The sequence below is a fragment of the Microtus ochrogaster genome, chromosome 10 (assembly GCF_000317375.1).
Source record: "Microtus ochrogaster isolate Prairie Vole_2 chromosome 10, MicOch1.0, whole genome shotgun sequence".
Classification (NCBI taxonomy): domain Eukaryota; kingdom Metazoa; phylum Chordata; class Mammalia; order Rodentia; family Cricetidae; genus Microtus; species Microtus ochrogaster.
In genome coordinates this window covers 47,195,700-47,210,299 of record NC_022016.1, presented here as the reverse complement: position 1 = coordinate 47,210,299, position 14,600 = coordinate 47,195,700, and the positions used below count along the sequence as shown (strand labels likewise).

General features: G+C 48.1%; 1 protein-coding gene across 4 annotated transcripts in view; it reads left to right on the top strand.

Annotated features, from left to right (window-relative positions):
• The window catches only part of Usp48 (ubiquitin specific peptidase 48), a 72,275-nt gene extending 63,390 nt beyond the window's left edge, over nucleotides 1-8,885 (top strand). For all 4 annotated transcript variants that reach the window (XM_026782332.1, XM_026782334.1, XM_005352992.2 and 1 more), the window contains 4 exons: nucleotides 1,667-1,792; nucleotides 4,216-4,264; nucleotides 5,557-5,583; nucleotides 6,478-8,885. In XM_026782332.1, coding sequence (XP_026638133.1) covers nucleotides 1,667-1,792; nucleotides 4,216-4,264; nucleotides 5,557-5,583; nucleotides 6,478-6,500 — 225 coding nt within the window. In that variant the 3' untranslated portion in view covers nucleotides 6,501-8,885. The remainder of the gene's footprint in view (nucleotides 1-1,666; nucleotides 1,793-4,215; nucleotides 4,265-5,556; nucleotides 5,584-6,477) is intronic.
• The last annotated feature ends 5,715 nt before the right edge of the window (nucleotides 8,886-14,600 follow it).

Below are 14,600 nucleotides of genomic sequence, written 5' to 3'. Positions count from 1 at the left end.
AAGAAGAAGAAGAAGAAGAAGAAGAAGAAGAAGAAGAAGAAGAAGAAGAAGAGTGTTACTATTGGTGTCTGAGAGCCTTTTCAAAATTCCTTCTGCTCTCTGGATGTAATTACAATCCAGAAATGATTTAAACCATTATTGGTTATTTTGAGATAGCACAGATTGAATTTAGGGCCTTGTTATACTAGATGAGTGTGCCCTCACTGAGACAGTATCTCACTAAGTTAACACTAGCTAATCTGTCCCAGCCTCCCAAGCGGCTGGAAATAAAGGCCTACCCCATCAATTCTTTTAAAACTTTCTGAATCTGAAAGACATTGAAGGGATTATGTGTTTTGGAATGTATTTGACTTTTGTTGCTTGGCCACTGTTGGGATACAGCACGTAGCCCTTCTCTGAAGTTGTATTTCGGTCCCCAGAGACTCAACACTGAGTCTAAGAATATTGACAGTTTGTCCGAATGACACAGTCCAGGCTGCTTGCTAAGGAGATAAATGTAGGTGGGCAGTTGATGGAGGAAGGTCATTGGTTAAAAAATAAAGAAACTGCTTGGCTGGCCCTCATAGGTTAAAACATAGGTGGGAGGAGTAAACAGAACATGCTGGGAGGAAGAGGAAGTGAGCTCAGAGACGCCATGCTCCCCTTCTCCCAGGCAGACGCTATAGCTCTGCTCTCAGAGGCAGACAGACGCCATGAAGCAAGCTGCCAGGTCAGACATGCTGAATCTTTCCCAGTAAGACTGATGCTACACAGATTATTAGAGATGGGTTGATCGGGATATGAGAATTAGCCTATAAGGGCTAGAGTTAATGGGCCAAGCAGTGTTTAAAAGAATACAGTTTGTGTATTGTTATTTCGGGGTTTAAGCTAGCCAGGCGACCAGGAGCTGGGGCGGCAGGAACGCAGCCCGCAGTTCCCACAACAGGCAGTGGTGGTGTGTACCTTTACTCTCAGCATTCAGGAGGCAGAGGCAGGTGGATCTCTCTGAGTTTGAGGCCAGTCCATTCTGCAGAGCAAGTTCAGGACAGCCAGGGCTACGCAGAGAAACCTTGTCTTTAGAAACCCAAACCTTGCCTTTAGAAACAATTTTGTCCAAATTTGTGTGTGTGTGGTGGTGGTGGTGGTGTTATTTCTGAAATGAGTGTCTGAAGCCAACCTGGAATTCTGTGTGTATGATTTGTTCTACAATGGAACCTCTAAATTCAGAAAGGCATCGTGCATTAACCCCTCCATAAATGAACTATAGGCACCAGACAACTCAAGCCTAAAAATACTTTTAGGTGAGTATTCATACTTGTTCGTGGAAATGGTTTTGAATGAGACCATGTGCTTGCTTATAATGTGTTGCACCTTAGGAATGGGGTGATCTTGATGAAGTGTGGGTGCAAACAACACAGCCCTATCTTTGAGCTCCCCCTGATAGACTTGGGGAGGCAACAGGACACTGAATCAACTGACCTGAATGTCTAATTGTCTCTGTTCTCTATTCCTGAGGCTTGGCCTCCTAGGAACACTCTCTAGCATTGTAGCAAGTGGGCTAGCTGCTTTTGTACTTTGGAGCCTTTGGATTTTTCCTGTTTTTTAGAATCTGTTTTATGTTTTCAAGGGTGTTACAGGGCTCAGTGTTGTCCTTTGTATGGACATTGTTTCTTTTGTATTGCCACAGATCATGCATGCATTTTCAGTCGCTCCCTTTGACCAGAATTTGTCAATTGATGGAAAGATTTTAAATGATGACCGTGCCACCCTTGGGGCCCTCGGTGTCATTCCTGAATCTGTCATTTTATTAAAGGTAAGTAGCGGCCGTCCAGCTGGGGCCTCAGTTGTCAGTGCTGCATCCCTGGTAAAGGATATGCCGTGGTGGTGAAGCAACGTGGGTCCTTGAAGGGCAGGAGTTCTCAGGGGCTGGGAACTTTTGCTCCCTCTTGGTTATCCAGCTCTGACAGAGGCTGAGAGGAGGCCAGCACACCACTAGGTCATCATCAGCTGCGGTGATAGCAGAATACCTACCGCTGCCTGTGAACTAAAGATAAATGGGTATCTCCTCTTGGTCCTCTCTGGATTTCTATGTGGCTTGGTGTTTGTGCTGTAGACAGTCAGGACAGACAGCACTGCCAAAACTATCACCATCCATCCCTGCCTGATTGCTCCAGGTTGATTTTTCTCTGACAAGAGGCCAGCTTCTCCAGACCACAGATCTGTTTTTTATTCCACTCATGGAAGGGAGGCTTGAGCTCGGGTCAGGATTGACTGTCAGCCCATGAACCACCCACCACACTGGGTTCAGCTCAATGACCTGGTCTCTGGTTATGATTTCTTTGTTGGCACCTCCTCTTCTTGCATTCATGGTTTTACTTGCCATGTGTGCACACATTCCTTTGGTTTGCTTATTTTATTGTTGTATTAAGACAGGGTCTATATAACCTAGGTTGGCCTTCTACGTTAGCCTCCTGGTTGCTAGGATTACAGCCATGCACCACTGTGCCTGGGTTGTTTTATTTTGGACTAACTGGAGTCTAGACTAGTGTGGCTTCTTTGCAATGCTTCCCTCTTTAAGAAAGAGCAGAGAAGAGGTGTGTGACCTGTGAAAGGACTGCTCACCCTGTTGATACTTAAAATTTTCATCTATCATTTTAACAAAATAGGTTTCTTTTGCTGTGATAAACACCATGACAACAAAGGCAGCTTGGGAAGGAAGGTTTATTTTAGTTTCTGATTGTAATCGGTCATGAAGGAGGGGCAGGAGCTGGAGCCAGCAGCTGTGGAGGAGTACTGCTTACTGGCTTACACTTTGTGTCTTACTCGAGCAGCTTTCTTTTTCTTGAGACAGGGTCTCACTATGTAGTGCTGGCTGGTCTGGGACTCACAGGCCTGCCTTTGCCTCTGGAGTGCTGGGATCAAAAATGTGTGCCATGCCTGGTTACACCTGCTTTCTTATACTACCCTGGACCACCTGCCCAGGCACAGCAGCATCCACATCATCATTAGTCAATAAAGTGACCCTCAGATTTGCTTACAGTCCTATCTGATTCTTCCCACGTAACTCTAGCTTGTGTTAAGTTGGACAAAAACCTAGCCAGGACACAGCAATTATAAAAATCTCTTTGAGGAGAGTGGGGCTTCTTGTGATTTCATTTGATAGCACAGTGGCGTGGCCTGCACTTCTTATTGCTTTAGGGGCATGGGCTGAGGCTTTTTTGTCTGAAGTGCAGAGAACCAGAGATCTTGGATTTTGAAATATTTGTATATATAATGAGGTATGTTTCATATGTACCCCATATACACAATCTGGAGGTAATTTCATACAATATTTTTACTGTTTTAAGTAACCCATTTAAGGAGTTTGGTTATAAACATTTTGTACTTTAGATACCCTATAACAAGCCCAGAAAGAAAATTTTGGAGTTAGTGATGCTCTCTCTACATGTATAGAAGAGAGGGGTTCTGAGGCACACTGTTCTGCCACATAGGAAACCCCGGTAGGACAATCCCAAAGATACCTGACCTGGGTGGGCATGTTTTTGTGACTTACCCTGACACAACGAGGCAGGCACATCTACGTCTGGCATGTCTGGTCCTCCCATCCTGACTGTTGGCTTTTCCCAGAACTATAGTCTGTGGAGTGATAATGTTTACCTGTTGAGTTGTTACCCTCTAGACTAGCTCGTTACATGGCTTCTGTAGCAGGTCTGCAGCTGGAGTTTGAACTGGTCATCCACTTTGCCCTTGCAGTTATCGCCCCTTACACACGGCTCCTTTGCACCTTCCCTGTTTAAAGCTGTTTGTGGGGAAGATAACAGCGCTCTGCCTCATACAGTGGGCCAAAGGAGCCTACACCTACATTTGCCAGAGCATTTGTTAAGTCTGAGCAAGGCCCCTCCAGCCCAGTGCCAACTTTTTGTACAAAGCTAGGCAACACTGAATGGATGAGGAGCATTGCCCATTAGCCACCTGTGAACCAAACTTGCTGACGGAGCCAGCCAAGCTACTGGCCCTGAGGGATCTGAGCTTGTTTCATCCAAAACAAGTCCTCTGTAGACTGGAAGTACCAGTTTGCTTCTCTAAGGGTAGGACTGAGGCGCTAAGGGTTTGAACTGTGAGACAGGATTTGTAGCCAGTATTTGAACCAGGACTAGGCTTCAGGGGGTGATTATCCTGTTCTTCCCTAAGCCCCTCCTCCCACGTGGCTCTGAACGGTCTCCATTTGTTTTCTAGGCCGATGAACCAATTGCAGACTATGCTGCAATGGATGATGTCATGCAAGGTAAAGACCATGCTTTCAGGACCTGGTGATGAATTTAGGATATGGGGTTATATAGATAGAGGCTGAATGGCCCTGGGCTTTACTTTGAACCTTGAAAGAGAACTACTGCATGCTCTTAAAGTAGAAAACTCCCCAGTTTGGGAAGTAGAAAGCATTGATTATTAACATGAGGAAACTGGAAAAAAAAGGTAAGCCTAGGGGCAACATGTGGGAATACACTCTTAAACTCTTAAGAAGGAAGTTACTGGGACCAGGCATGGGACAGGAAGTACTAGGAGATGGGAAGGGAGATCTCAGAGCCCAGGCTGTGTGCATCAAGTAGTATAGGCATTGGTCCAGATTTGGGAGCTGGACATGGATTTTAGGATGAGCTTTCTGCAAGGTTGTTGATGGAAGCGATGGTGACGGCCTTGAAGAGGTTATTGCAGCTAGATGCAGAAGAGACAAAGCATGTGCTTTATGCAGGAATTGCCAGGCTCTAAAAGAAAGAGCATATAAGCAGTGGAACTGAAAGCACCATTGGCGGCTGGCATGCAGACTGGGTATTGCCAAGGTGGGCTAGGTGATAGAAGAGCTAAATGTTCTTCACTGGAAGGTTGTCAGAGGTTAAGATATGGAAAACAATAAAAATATCTTATTCAGAAAGAAAACTGTAATTTAGCACTTGTACAACTGAGACAGGAGAATTGCTACAAGTTCTAGGCCAGTGTGGCTTACGTAGTGTGAGATTCTGTCTCAAAAGTAATTCGGATAGAGCTGGAGTGGCGGATAAGAGCTCTTGTTTTTCTTGTAGAGGATCCAGGTTGCTTCCCAGCATCAACATGGTTGCTCAGAACAATTTGTAACTCTAGTTCCAGGGAGTCCAATTCCCTTCTGACATCTGTAGGCACCAGTCAGTGCATGGGGGATACACAGAAATGGTGTGCAGAAAAAAACACTCATACACATAAAAATTAAATCTTTAACAAACAAAAAGGAAGGAAACTAAATATCAGAAAAACTGCTAAGAGAATCTCACAGTGGGATCTGTCATGTGGGAGTGACAGGAGGAGAGAAGACACAGCTCCCAGAGGTCAGCCGTGAGGTTTCCAGGCATGCCACAGACGTTTGCCTTTCTAAATAACACATGTGTGACCTTGATGACGAGGCCAACAGATCATTGCTACCATGGGTTCAAAAGGAACCAGTCCAGGTGACTAAAGCAATTAAAAGTTATTTTAAACTCCTCATCTTGAGGCATTTGACATGCTTGCAGTAACTGTCTTTCACTCTGGAATTCTTTTCTTCTGCAGTTTGTATGCCGGAAGAGGGATTTAAAGGTAAGGCCTTTGTCGTGCTTCCTCCATGTCAGAGACACACTGGGACTCTTTATTAACGTGAAGGCTGGAATTTGATTTTAAAATTTAATCCAATCCAAGTCTTGTGACTAGAATTAATTTTTGCTGAAATCATTTCTATTCCAGCTTCTCGTTCTCGCTGTCCACACCGAGGCCTGAGACTAGCCTGTGTGTGAGGAGCACTTCCTTGGTCTGCTTTCAGGGAGGCTGGGAAGTAATGAGTAATATTTCTAGATTCATATTTAACCTTCTGTCCAAATCTCCTATCAGCTCCATCTCATTGGGGCAGCTGGTATGTGAAGGGTAAGAATTGGTGCCGGGAGAGTGTAGGCTTCTATCAGGTCAGTGCCGGTTTCATTAATTATGAAGATTTTCAGGTGGAGACAGCGCTGCCTTGTCTTCTCAGCACTGTACCTGTGCAGATGCAAGAACTGCCGAGCTGCTTCTCTGTTCACCACTCCTAAGGTCTGTTGGCAGGTTCAGATACTTCCCCAAATGGGATTGAATCAACTGCCAACAGTTCCTCACCGGGCAGTGCCAAAGCTCCCGGCCCAAATACCTCCTTCCTCCCCGTGTTGCTCTTTTGTCTGTATTTGAGCTCCACAAAGGAACTCCTGGCAAGATCTACATAAATCAAGGCATAATATTCCTTTTTGGACGTAGCTGTAAAATGAAAGCATCAATCAAACCCGGTTAGCTTGTGTGATACGCATAGGAATCCATGGCTGTCAACCAAAATATGATTTCGCTGAGAGCTTGGAGTCTGCTGGTATTTTGTCTTGATCTTCAGTGCAAGGGCCCCTGTGTTCATTTGTTATGGGCGAGAATACACAAACTCTTAATTTTAGCCCTCCCTCCATGTGTGTTCTATTTCAGGTACGGGTCTGCTTGGACATTAATCTTTGACCACTTGCTGACTGCCAAGGAATAACCAGAAAGGAAGAGGAATTTGACGTGTTAGGGCATTAAAGAAAAAGTGGATTTAAGAATTAAACTATTACCTGGCTCTTCCAAAAGGCAAAAATCCATTCAAAGAGACTGTCCCAATTGCCTTATGTCAAATAAAGCAGATTGCACTGATGGGCATCAGACGAAGGAACTGTTTCAGATTTTCTATTTAAGCAGTGGTGGGAGGGAGAGGGTGAGTGAGCAGCGTAGCAGTGGAGTAAATCATGTTTACACGTGAGATTTGGAGCCACAGGAGGGAATAAAGTCCTGGTCAGTTTCATACAGATGCCCTGGTCAATCGTGGATTTGTGTGGAAGTGCGTGGGATAGCATCCTGCTCTGAACTCCAAGTGACTGTCTAGAGACACGACCTGCTAATCAGTACCTGTCTTTGACCCTTATTCGTCTTTCAATAAAGCATGAATATGAAGAATTTGCCACCATGGAACATGTCTTCAGAGCTCTACTGCAGGGCAGCCATAGCCCTGCCGCCTGCTCGCTGTCTGTCGGTGCTGGGGAGAAGAGCACCCGTGTGCTCTCCCTCTTCAACCCAGCACTGTTTCAGTTTTCTTCCATCATTGCAGTGATGGTGGGAAATGCTCAGTTCCTAGCAGCAAAGCAAGCATTCCCTGCACGTCTAAAGAACGGGACGGAAGAGTGCAAACTGGACTGGCAGAAGGGGCCCTCCCGTCCTCCAGCTCCACTTTCCTCAGACCTCACTTGTCTTTGAAAGGCATTCTTCTGACACACCGCAGAGGGACATTTTGAAAAGAGAAACAAAAGAGTATGCGGGTGTGCTGTCTCCAACTCAGGATCACTGTTGGTAGTGAATCGCCTAAGCAGCACCTGTATCCACAGGACACAAGGATTTGAATGGAGTAAGAGGTTGGGGTTGAAGGGCTGGGATAATGGTTGGCTTTTTGCATTTTCTCTGTTGAGTCGGTGTGGATATGTTTGCGGCCATTTTTTTTTTTTTTAAACCTCTAGTTTGTTTAAATCTCTGCCTAACTGATCTAAGAAGAGCTGATCTCAACATTAGCAGCATCTTTTGACAGCCCTCTTGTCAGTACGATGGCTGCTAGGGTAAAACTCCCAATGTGGTGTTTGTGTTTGCAATGACGAGTTTGTGTTCCGGAGGAGGTGAGGTGCCCTCTGCAGGGCCAGGAGAGCCACATACCTCCCAGGAAAGTTACGCCTTCTTGTGAACACAGGGACTCAAGTGACCCTGGTTTCCAGATCTGTCCTCCTGAGCACCACAGAAACGGGACCAAGCCTCACTCAAAGAGTTCACTCTTTCCTATGACACTCAGCAGGTCATAAGGTATTTGACAGATGACCTTACAAAGAATCCCAGAACTTGTGACTCTTTGAAAAAGCATCACGAACAGGTGATAGTGCGGATAAATGACAAGAGCTGTTGTTTCTCCCCCTCTTCCTGGGATTGAATGTGGACGAGCCAGTTGCATAGCTTGTGTTTCTTTACATCATGTTAAAATAACAACCATTAACTCTTGTCAGGCACATGCAGGTGGGGCAGACCCAGTTTCAGTGTGCTGCAGTATGCTTCCGCCCTGACAACCTGTGTGACTCCGCCTTGCACCCCTCACACTGCCGAGCCTTATTGGAGCTGCAGCTCAGGTCCCAGAACAAGGCCACCCCCAAGCAGCTCGGGATCCCTGGGCTTTGGCTTCTTCACAGCTTGAAGTAGATAAGTTTTGGAGAATATGCACTTGTACTTAACAGTTGCCATGTTCCTGCTTATTAATATGTGCTGTTTGGTTGTATTTTGAGATGGGGTGAACTAAGCATAGGCTAGCTCTTCTACTGGGTTCTAAAGCTGCCTTCAGAAATGGCATTAAACCAGAGCATTACACTCCAGGCTTCTTCTTTGTATGTTTCCTTTTTGTTTTCCCAGACAGAGTCTCCTGTTAACCCCGCTGGCCTCAGACTCACTATGTAACCAGGATAACCTTGATCTTCTGATCTTCCTACTTCCTCCCAGGTGCTGGGATTGCAGGCATGTGGCCACTGTGACAGATTTCATAATGTGCTGAGCCCCAAGCACAAGAGCATCATGCAGGCTAAACACACATTCTGCTTACTGACCTACATCCCCGGCTCTCCTTTGTATATTTCTGATCATTCTTTAATCCCAAGCAAATGTGTAGAGTCACCTATGCTGAAACGATTATTGCCATTACCAGACATGTAGGCTATCATTTGATGTCTTCATTCCCTGAGAGAAAACTTCTTTTCTGTATTTATGAACTTTATTGTTGAGAATCACTGTCAACCTTTCTGCCAAATTAAAGACACTTGTGTCTCTGTTTCCACGGATGTTAGTCCAGAGTGAGTTCTTTGTCTTTTGACCTGCCGGTGTTGGTCTTCCATCCGAGGTCTGATCAGATCCTGGCCAGCAGCAGACACTGATACTCCGTTTAAGTGGCCTGCTTTGATACCTAAGAGATGGTTTGTCTTTTCAGAGCAGGGAAGCCTGCCTTTCGTTTTCCGTAAGCAGCCAGGCAGGTCACCAAGTGCTCAAAGGTAGTCAGGGTACAGGGTGGTAGTGCAGAGTGTAGGCATGTGAACAGTGTTGACCAGATTCAGTACAATTCAGACCCCAAAAAGAAAGGGCAGACAACACTGCACAGCTTCCCTGAGGGCCCCGACATGCTGGGTGTGTAGGAAGGTCCACCTGGTTTCCTAGTAATTCCACCCTTTGTTAGCAAGGAAAGCTGCAGATTGTGGCCTTGCTTGTGTTTCCTCATCTCATGAGCATCTGCTGCTTGCTCACCCCAGCATCTGGAGGATTAGGTGTTCGTGCAGTCTGAAAGTGCACTGGGGGATCCAGAGTGCACCCCCCCCAGCCTTCACCAAGAACGAACGCATTCCTTGTGCTGGGAGCTCTGCAGGCTGCAGCGGTGGCTGGCCAGGTGCTCCATTAACCTTGTTCATAGATCTTTAGCCCATATTGCCATGGACAGTGGCTAAACAATACACGGTTTGAGTACCTGTTTACCTGCAGGGGCATGCTGAAAGGCATTCAAAATATGGTTAGAATGTGTGCAGAAGACTTCTGCCTTTCCGATGGACAGTTCTTGCCCCAGAAGGGCAGCTTCAGTTGTTTTGATTGCCGTTGCTAAGAACATAGTAACATCCCTGTAAGGGTGTGCAGGCGCCAGATGCCTGTTGAGCTTCATAGCTCTTTCTGTGGTTTTGCTTGTTCATGGATTATTGAAGTTTTACAAGTAATAATTGTTCGAGTTGAGGATTGGAAACAGGTGTCCCTTGTGTGTTCCCGACAAACTCCAGAACCTATTGCGCTGAGCCAAGTTACCGCTCAGCAGGTTGTAGGAAGGAGGAGAGGAAATATTGCCACTTCTTGGAGCTCTGGGCCCTTTTCAAGCTGATGTTGGTCTGCCTTCGGGATTGTTGCTATCTAAGCCTTTTGTGTGCCCTGACCATGGGAGGCAAAACTCTGCAGGAGAAACGGGGTTGGTTGGTTTTTGTCTTGTTTAAAGATATTTATTCTGTAAGCAGTGCTCTGTCTGCATGTACGTCTGCAGGCCAGAAGAGGGCACCAGATCTCTTTACAGATGGTTGAGAGTCGCCATGTGGTTGCTGGGAATTGAACCCCGGACCTTTAGAAGAGCAGCACCACTCTTAACTGCTAAGCCAGCCCTCTAGCCCTGGTTGGTTGGTTTTGAGACAGGGTTTTTCTGTTTATCCCCAGCTGTCCTGGAAGTTTCTACCTCCCAGGTGCTGGGATTAAAGGCTTGAGGCACCATTCCCAGCCTTTGTTTTAATTTGTTTTTACACAGGGACCTAACTAGGTAGCACAGCCTAGCCTTGAACTTGTGGTCCAGCTTTAGCCTCCCCAGTGTTGGGACTATGGTATGGGCTACCATTTCCTGCTTGTATTGACCTCCCCCCCCTTTTTTTGTGGTGGTGGGGGGGGGGGACAGACAGGGACTTAGTTAGCTAGGCTGACCTAAAACTATATGTAGGCAGCGATGATCTTCTGATCTTCCGGTCTGTAAGGAGTCCAGGTGTACATTGACACACCTGGTCTTAGTGGTGCTCCGGACTGACCCCAGGGCCTCATACGTTCTAGGCAAGCACTGTCAACTGAGCTGCATCCTTGGGCCTGTGTCACTCTTTGTGTCATCTGCTCCCTCCCCCGGAACATACACAGTGAAAGAAACTTCCTGCATTGGCTTGGCTAGCACCTCAGGGGCAGCCAGAGCCTGTCATTAAAATCGCTATTGGCCATAGAGGATCCAGCCCTGCAGCAGCAACTGCTGAGGCTGCTGGGTTCCAGATATAGGCTATGCTGCCAGGCCAGGCAAGCCCTGGGCCACAGGAAATGGGCACATGCTCCAGGCAAGTCACTGCCTGGGTTGGACCATGGCCGGCTGGCACACTGGCCTCTGCACACTTGTATCTGGGTGTTCCTGCCTCTGCCACTCCTGTTTTGTAACCAAGGGCAACCAGCTCCTTTTATGATCCTGGACAAGAGTGTTCCCAGTTGAACATACGGAAGTTGGCTGTGTAGACATTGTCAAACATTCTTCCTGCTGGGTAAAAGGAGAAAGTGGGGCCTCCTGGCAGGTCCAGCAATGTTCCCACACTCCGCTCATTGGCTCCCTGGAGGATCCTCCAGGTGTGCATTTGGAAAGTTGCCATCCAGGGCTGGCTGAGGGCTTAGCAGTCCCAGAGTTGCCTCTGGGTAGTTGATGTGTGAAGACTTTGCGGCAGCAGTGTCTTATCCCTCCAGAGCCTGTTGCTGGTTCCCCAGATGAAAGAGACCCTGGATGTCCTCGCTTTAGATTCTAGAACTAGAGTGTACTGTTCTACTGGGAGTCAGACTTAAGGTTGAAATGCCTGTCCCTAAAACCATCTCTGAGAAAGCTGTCCCAGTTCTGGGCTGGCTTAGGCCACTGCCACCAGAACATGGTCATCTTACTTGCCAGCCCCGGCCATAGCGTTCTCAGGGTCCACCAGATTTTCTCCAATAGGCATGTCTGAGAAGAGAGCTGGGGTTGGGCCAACATCTCTTCTGAAGATTCACTACCTAGCCCCTAGGCCTCTGCACAGCCTGCCTGAGGGATGCTTAGCATGCGTGTTTCCTAGATGCAAGCCCTGTGGGACATCTCTGCCTTGCTTTTCTTCCCTTGGTCAGAGCTAGCAGAGGTGTCTTTCCCAGGGGACATCGTTTCTGTCTTAGAACAAACACGCACACGCACACTATTTATTGGGAAACCGCGGATGCGCCATCTATGTTTCCATTCTCAGCCTCAGATGTCAGCATTTGAAGCCATCTTAGTGAATGCAAGGGCAAGGTGGTAGCAGGGCAGGGTTGGAGCATATTCAGTGAGGACAAGAAAGCTAGTGCCTAGAGCAGCCATGTGTGAGTGGTCAGTGCTGAGTGGTTTGGATTGAAATAGGCCAGAGAAAGCAAAGCTCCAGGGCCTTTGTCCAATCTTCAGTCCATGCCAGGCTGTGCACCCAGCCCCCTTCATAGGCTCGTGTTGTCCCCTCCCCAGGGCCTCTGGCCATCTCAGAGTGGTGCCCTCCAAGAACCACAAGAGATTATAAGCCTCCCGTTGAAGAGGCTTTCTGCGAAGAGGAACCGGCTGTAATTGAAAAGCTCCTTGATTCTAAAGAAACAGGCCTGGGACATAAAAGCCTTCGTTCTCTCCTTAGCCAGTGTCAGGCATGTTCAGTTCCCCCGTGCAAGTAAGCACCATGGCCCCGGAGCTTTTAATCTGTGTGTCCAGAGAGCATGGAAGGACAAAGGCCCACGACAGTGCAGCTGGGCTTTTTGATCCACGCAAGATTCCTTTTTGTTTTTCTGTTTCTGGAGTCTCAACAGATGCCTGAGAGGAAGACCTTCCTCTACCTGAGTTCTGGGTTCACTGTCCTCCTGCCATCCCTGCTTTGTGTGGTGCTGGCAACCTAAGGTCTCCTGATGCTAGGCAAGCACTCTACCGACTGAGCTATATCCTCACCTAGTGCTCTACCGCCCAACTGCATTCAAGGCCCTAGTTTTGTTTTGTTTTAAATTGAGCATGGTGGCTCATAAATTTAATCCCAGCACTTGGAAGGTAGAGGCAGATGGATCTCTGAGTTCAAGACCAGTCTGGTCTACATAGAGAATTCCAGGACATCTAGAGCTACATAATAGACCCTGTCTCCTGCTACCCCTACCCCCATCCCCAGAAAAAAATTGAGACAGCCAGGGAATTTTTAAATTCTGAGTAGTTTAGGCAGGCTTTGAACTTGGGATCTCCCTGTCTCCTGGAGAGTTGGGATTACATCAGCTCTAGCTCTCTGGTATATTTCTACCCCCCACCACCCGCTGTCTGCTTTTCCCTTGGGCCCAGATGGGACACTTCAGTCTAATAAGCTGCCTGGAGTAGGCTGTTGTCCATCCGTCTGTCTGCAGGGCCTTTGTCGGGCTCCAGGTGCTGAACCACGTACTCACACAGCTGGGAGGGAAGAGGCCGCTGTTGGGAAAGGAGTTAGGAAGCAGGAAGAGGCACAGGATTGTGCTTAAAACTGAATTCAACATTCAGCTCTGCTGTGTACAAAAAGCCAAAGGATGCCTAGGAGAACCCTGGAATTTGGACTTCTGAGATGGGTGAAGCTCGTCCATCACACTCTGACCAGAAGGTATGTAGGCACTTGGGTGTTCTTTCCCAGTTAGTACTGGGTCCACGAAGATTATCACTTCCAGAGACAGTTGCCACCACACGTCAGGGTCCCATCCCAATGAGACCCTGGAACAACCTCATTTAATTTCTTTCCTCTTTTTCTAGCTTTGACTCCTAGAGTATTTATAGAATGTCAAATGGACTGCCAGGGTGTTCTCCAGGAGCCTCACCAGTGCCTCGGCTGCCTGTGGTACCCTTGTTGCCCGGGGCCACTATACCAGCATCATTGACACTCTGGAAAAGCTGGAAACCAGCCTCCAGCGGCTCTGCAGTCTGGCTATTCCAGTGTGGCGCTGGGCTGTGGCCTCCACCCCACTCACACTGCTGGGAGAGCATGCCCACTGCTCCTCAACCTTTTTCCCGTGGGGGAGGAGGGCATGAGGGATTTCCCCTAATCTCCCTTGAGGAGAGTGAGGTCCCTGGGGGTCTGAAGTCTGGCCAAGTCCTACAGCAGCTGCTGTAAGGGTTGCCAAAGACCCAGATCATTTCCTTAATGAGACGCAGTCCCTGTGGCTCAGGAAGTGAGAGTGGGAGTGGAAGGTAGGTGCTCAAGAAACATGAAATCAGGATTTGAGTCGGTTCTCCTAAGTCCTACCATGACCTTAGACAGCCCCAAATATAACGGGATGAACAAGATCTCTCTCCCACCCTTGCGGCCTCAGTTTCCTCAGTTAGAACAATGAGTGAGACCCAGAGATAGTCAAGGTCTGCTCCGATGTTCTGTAAACTTGGTCAGGATCTTGCATCTAACCAGAAGGCTCTGGAACAGGTCTGCACCTATACAGTCATCTCTGCCCCTGGCCTCTGGAAGAGGGGTGTGTTCAACAGCAGCTAGAGTTGGTGGGCAGGCCCAAGAGCTCATCCTGTAGTCAGTTTGCTAGGTGACCTTAGGCAAGTTTCTTAAGGGGTTCTCCGACCTCACTCTGACTAGATGTAGGGTTTGCTCTTGGTCCTCTTGCTGCCTTCCCTCCCGTCCTAGCCTAAGGTGGGGTAGAGAAGAACCTAAGGAGACGCAGGGAGTCACGGATTAGTGGGTCTCTCTCTCTCTCTCTACTCCTGCCCCAGCGTCTCCCGTAGAAGAGTGTCGTGACCACCGCCCCCCAGCTCTCCAATCGCCCTGAAGTTGTCCTCAGAGCCCCTAACACTGCTGTTGTCTTGCTGTGCAGTCCTGAGCTTGTCCCTACACCTCTCTGGGCCCTAGTTTCCTTACCTGTTAGACAGGGGCGCTCAGCAGGGGTAGCCTCCCTGCCGCTCCCGCGCCTGGGGCTCAGGCTCCGCAGTGAGGGGGGGGAGCGGCGCCGGGAAGGAGCGATCGGCGGTCACGTGACGTCCCCCT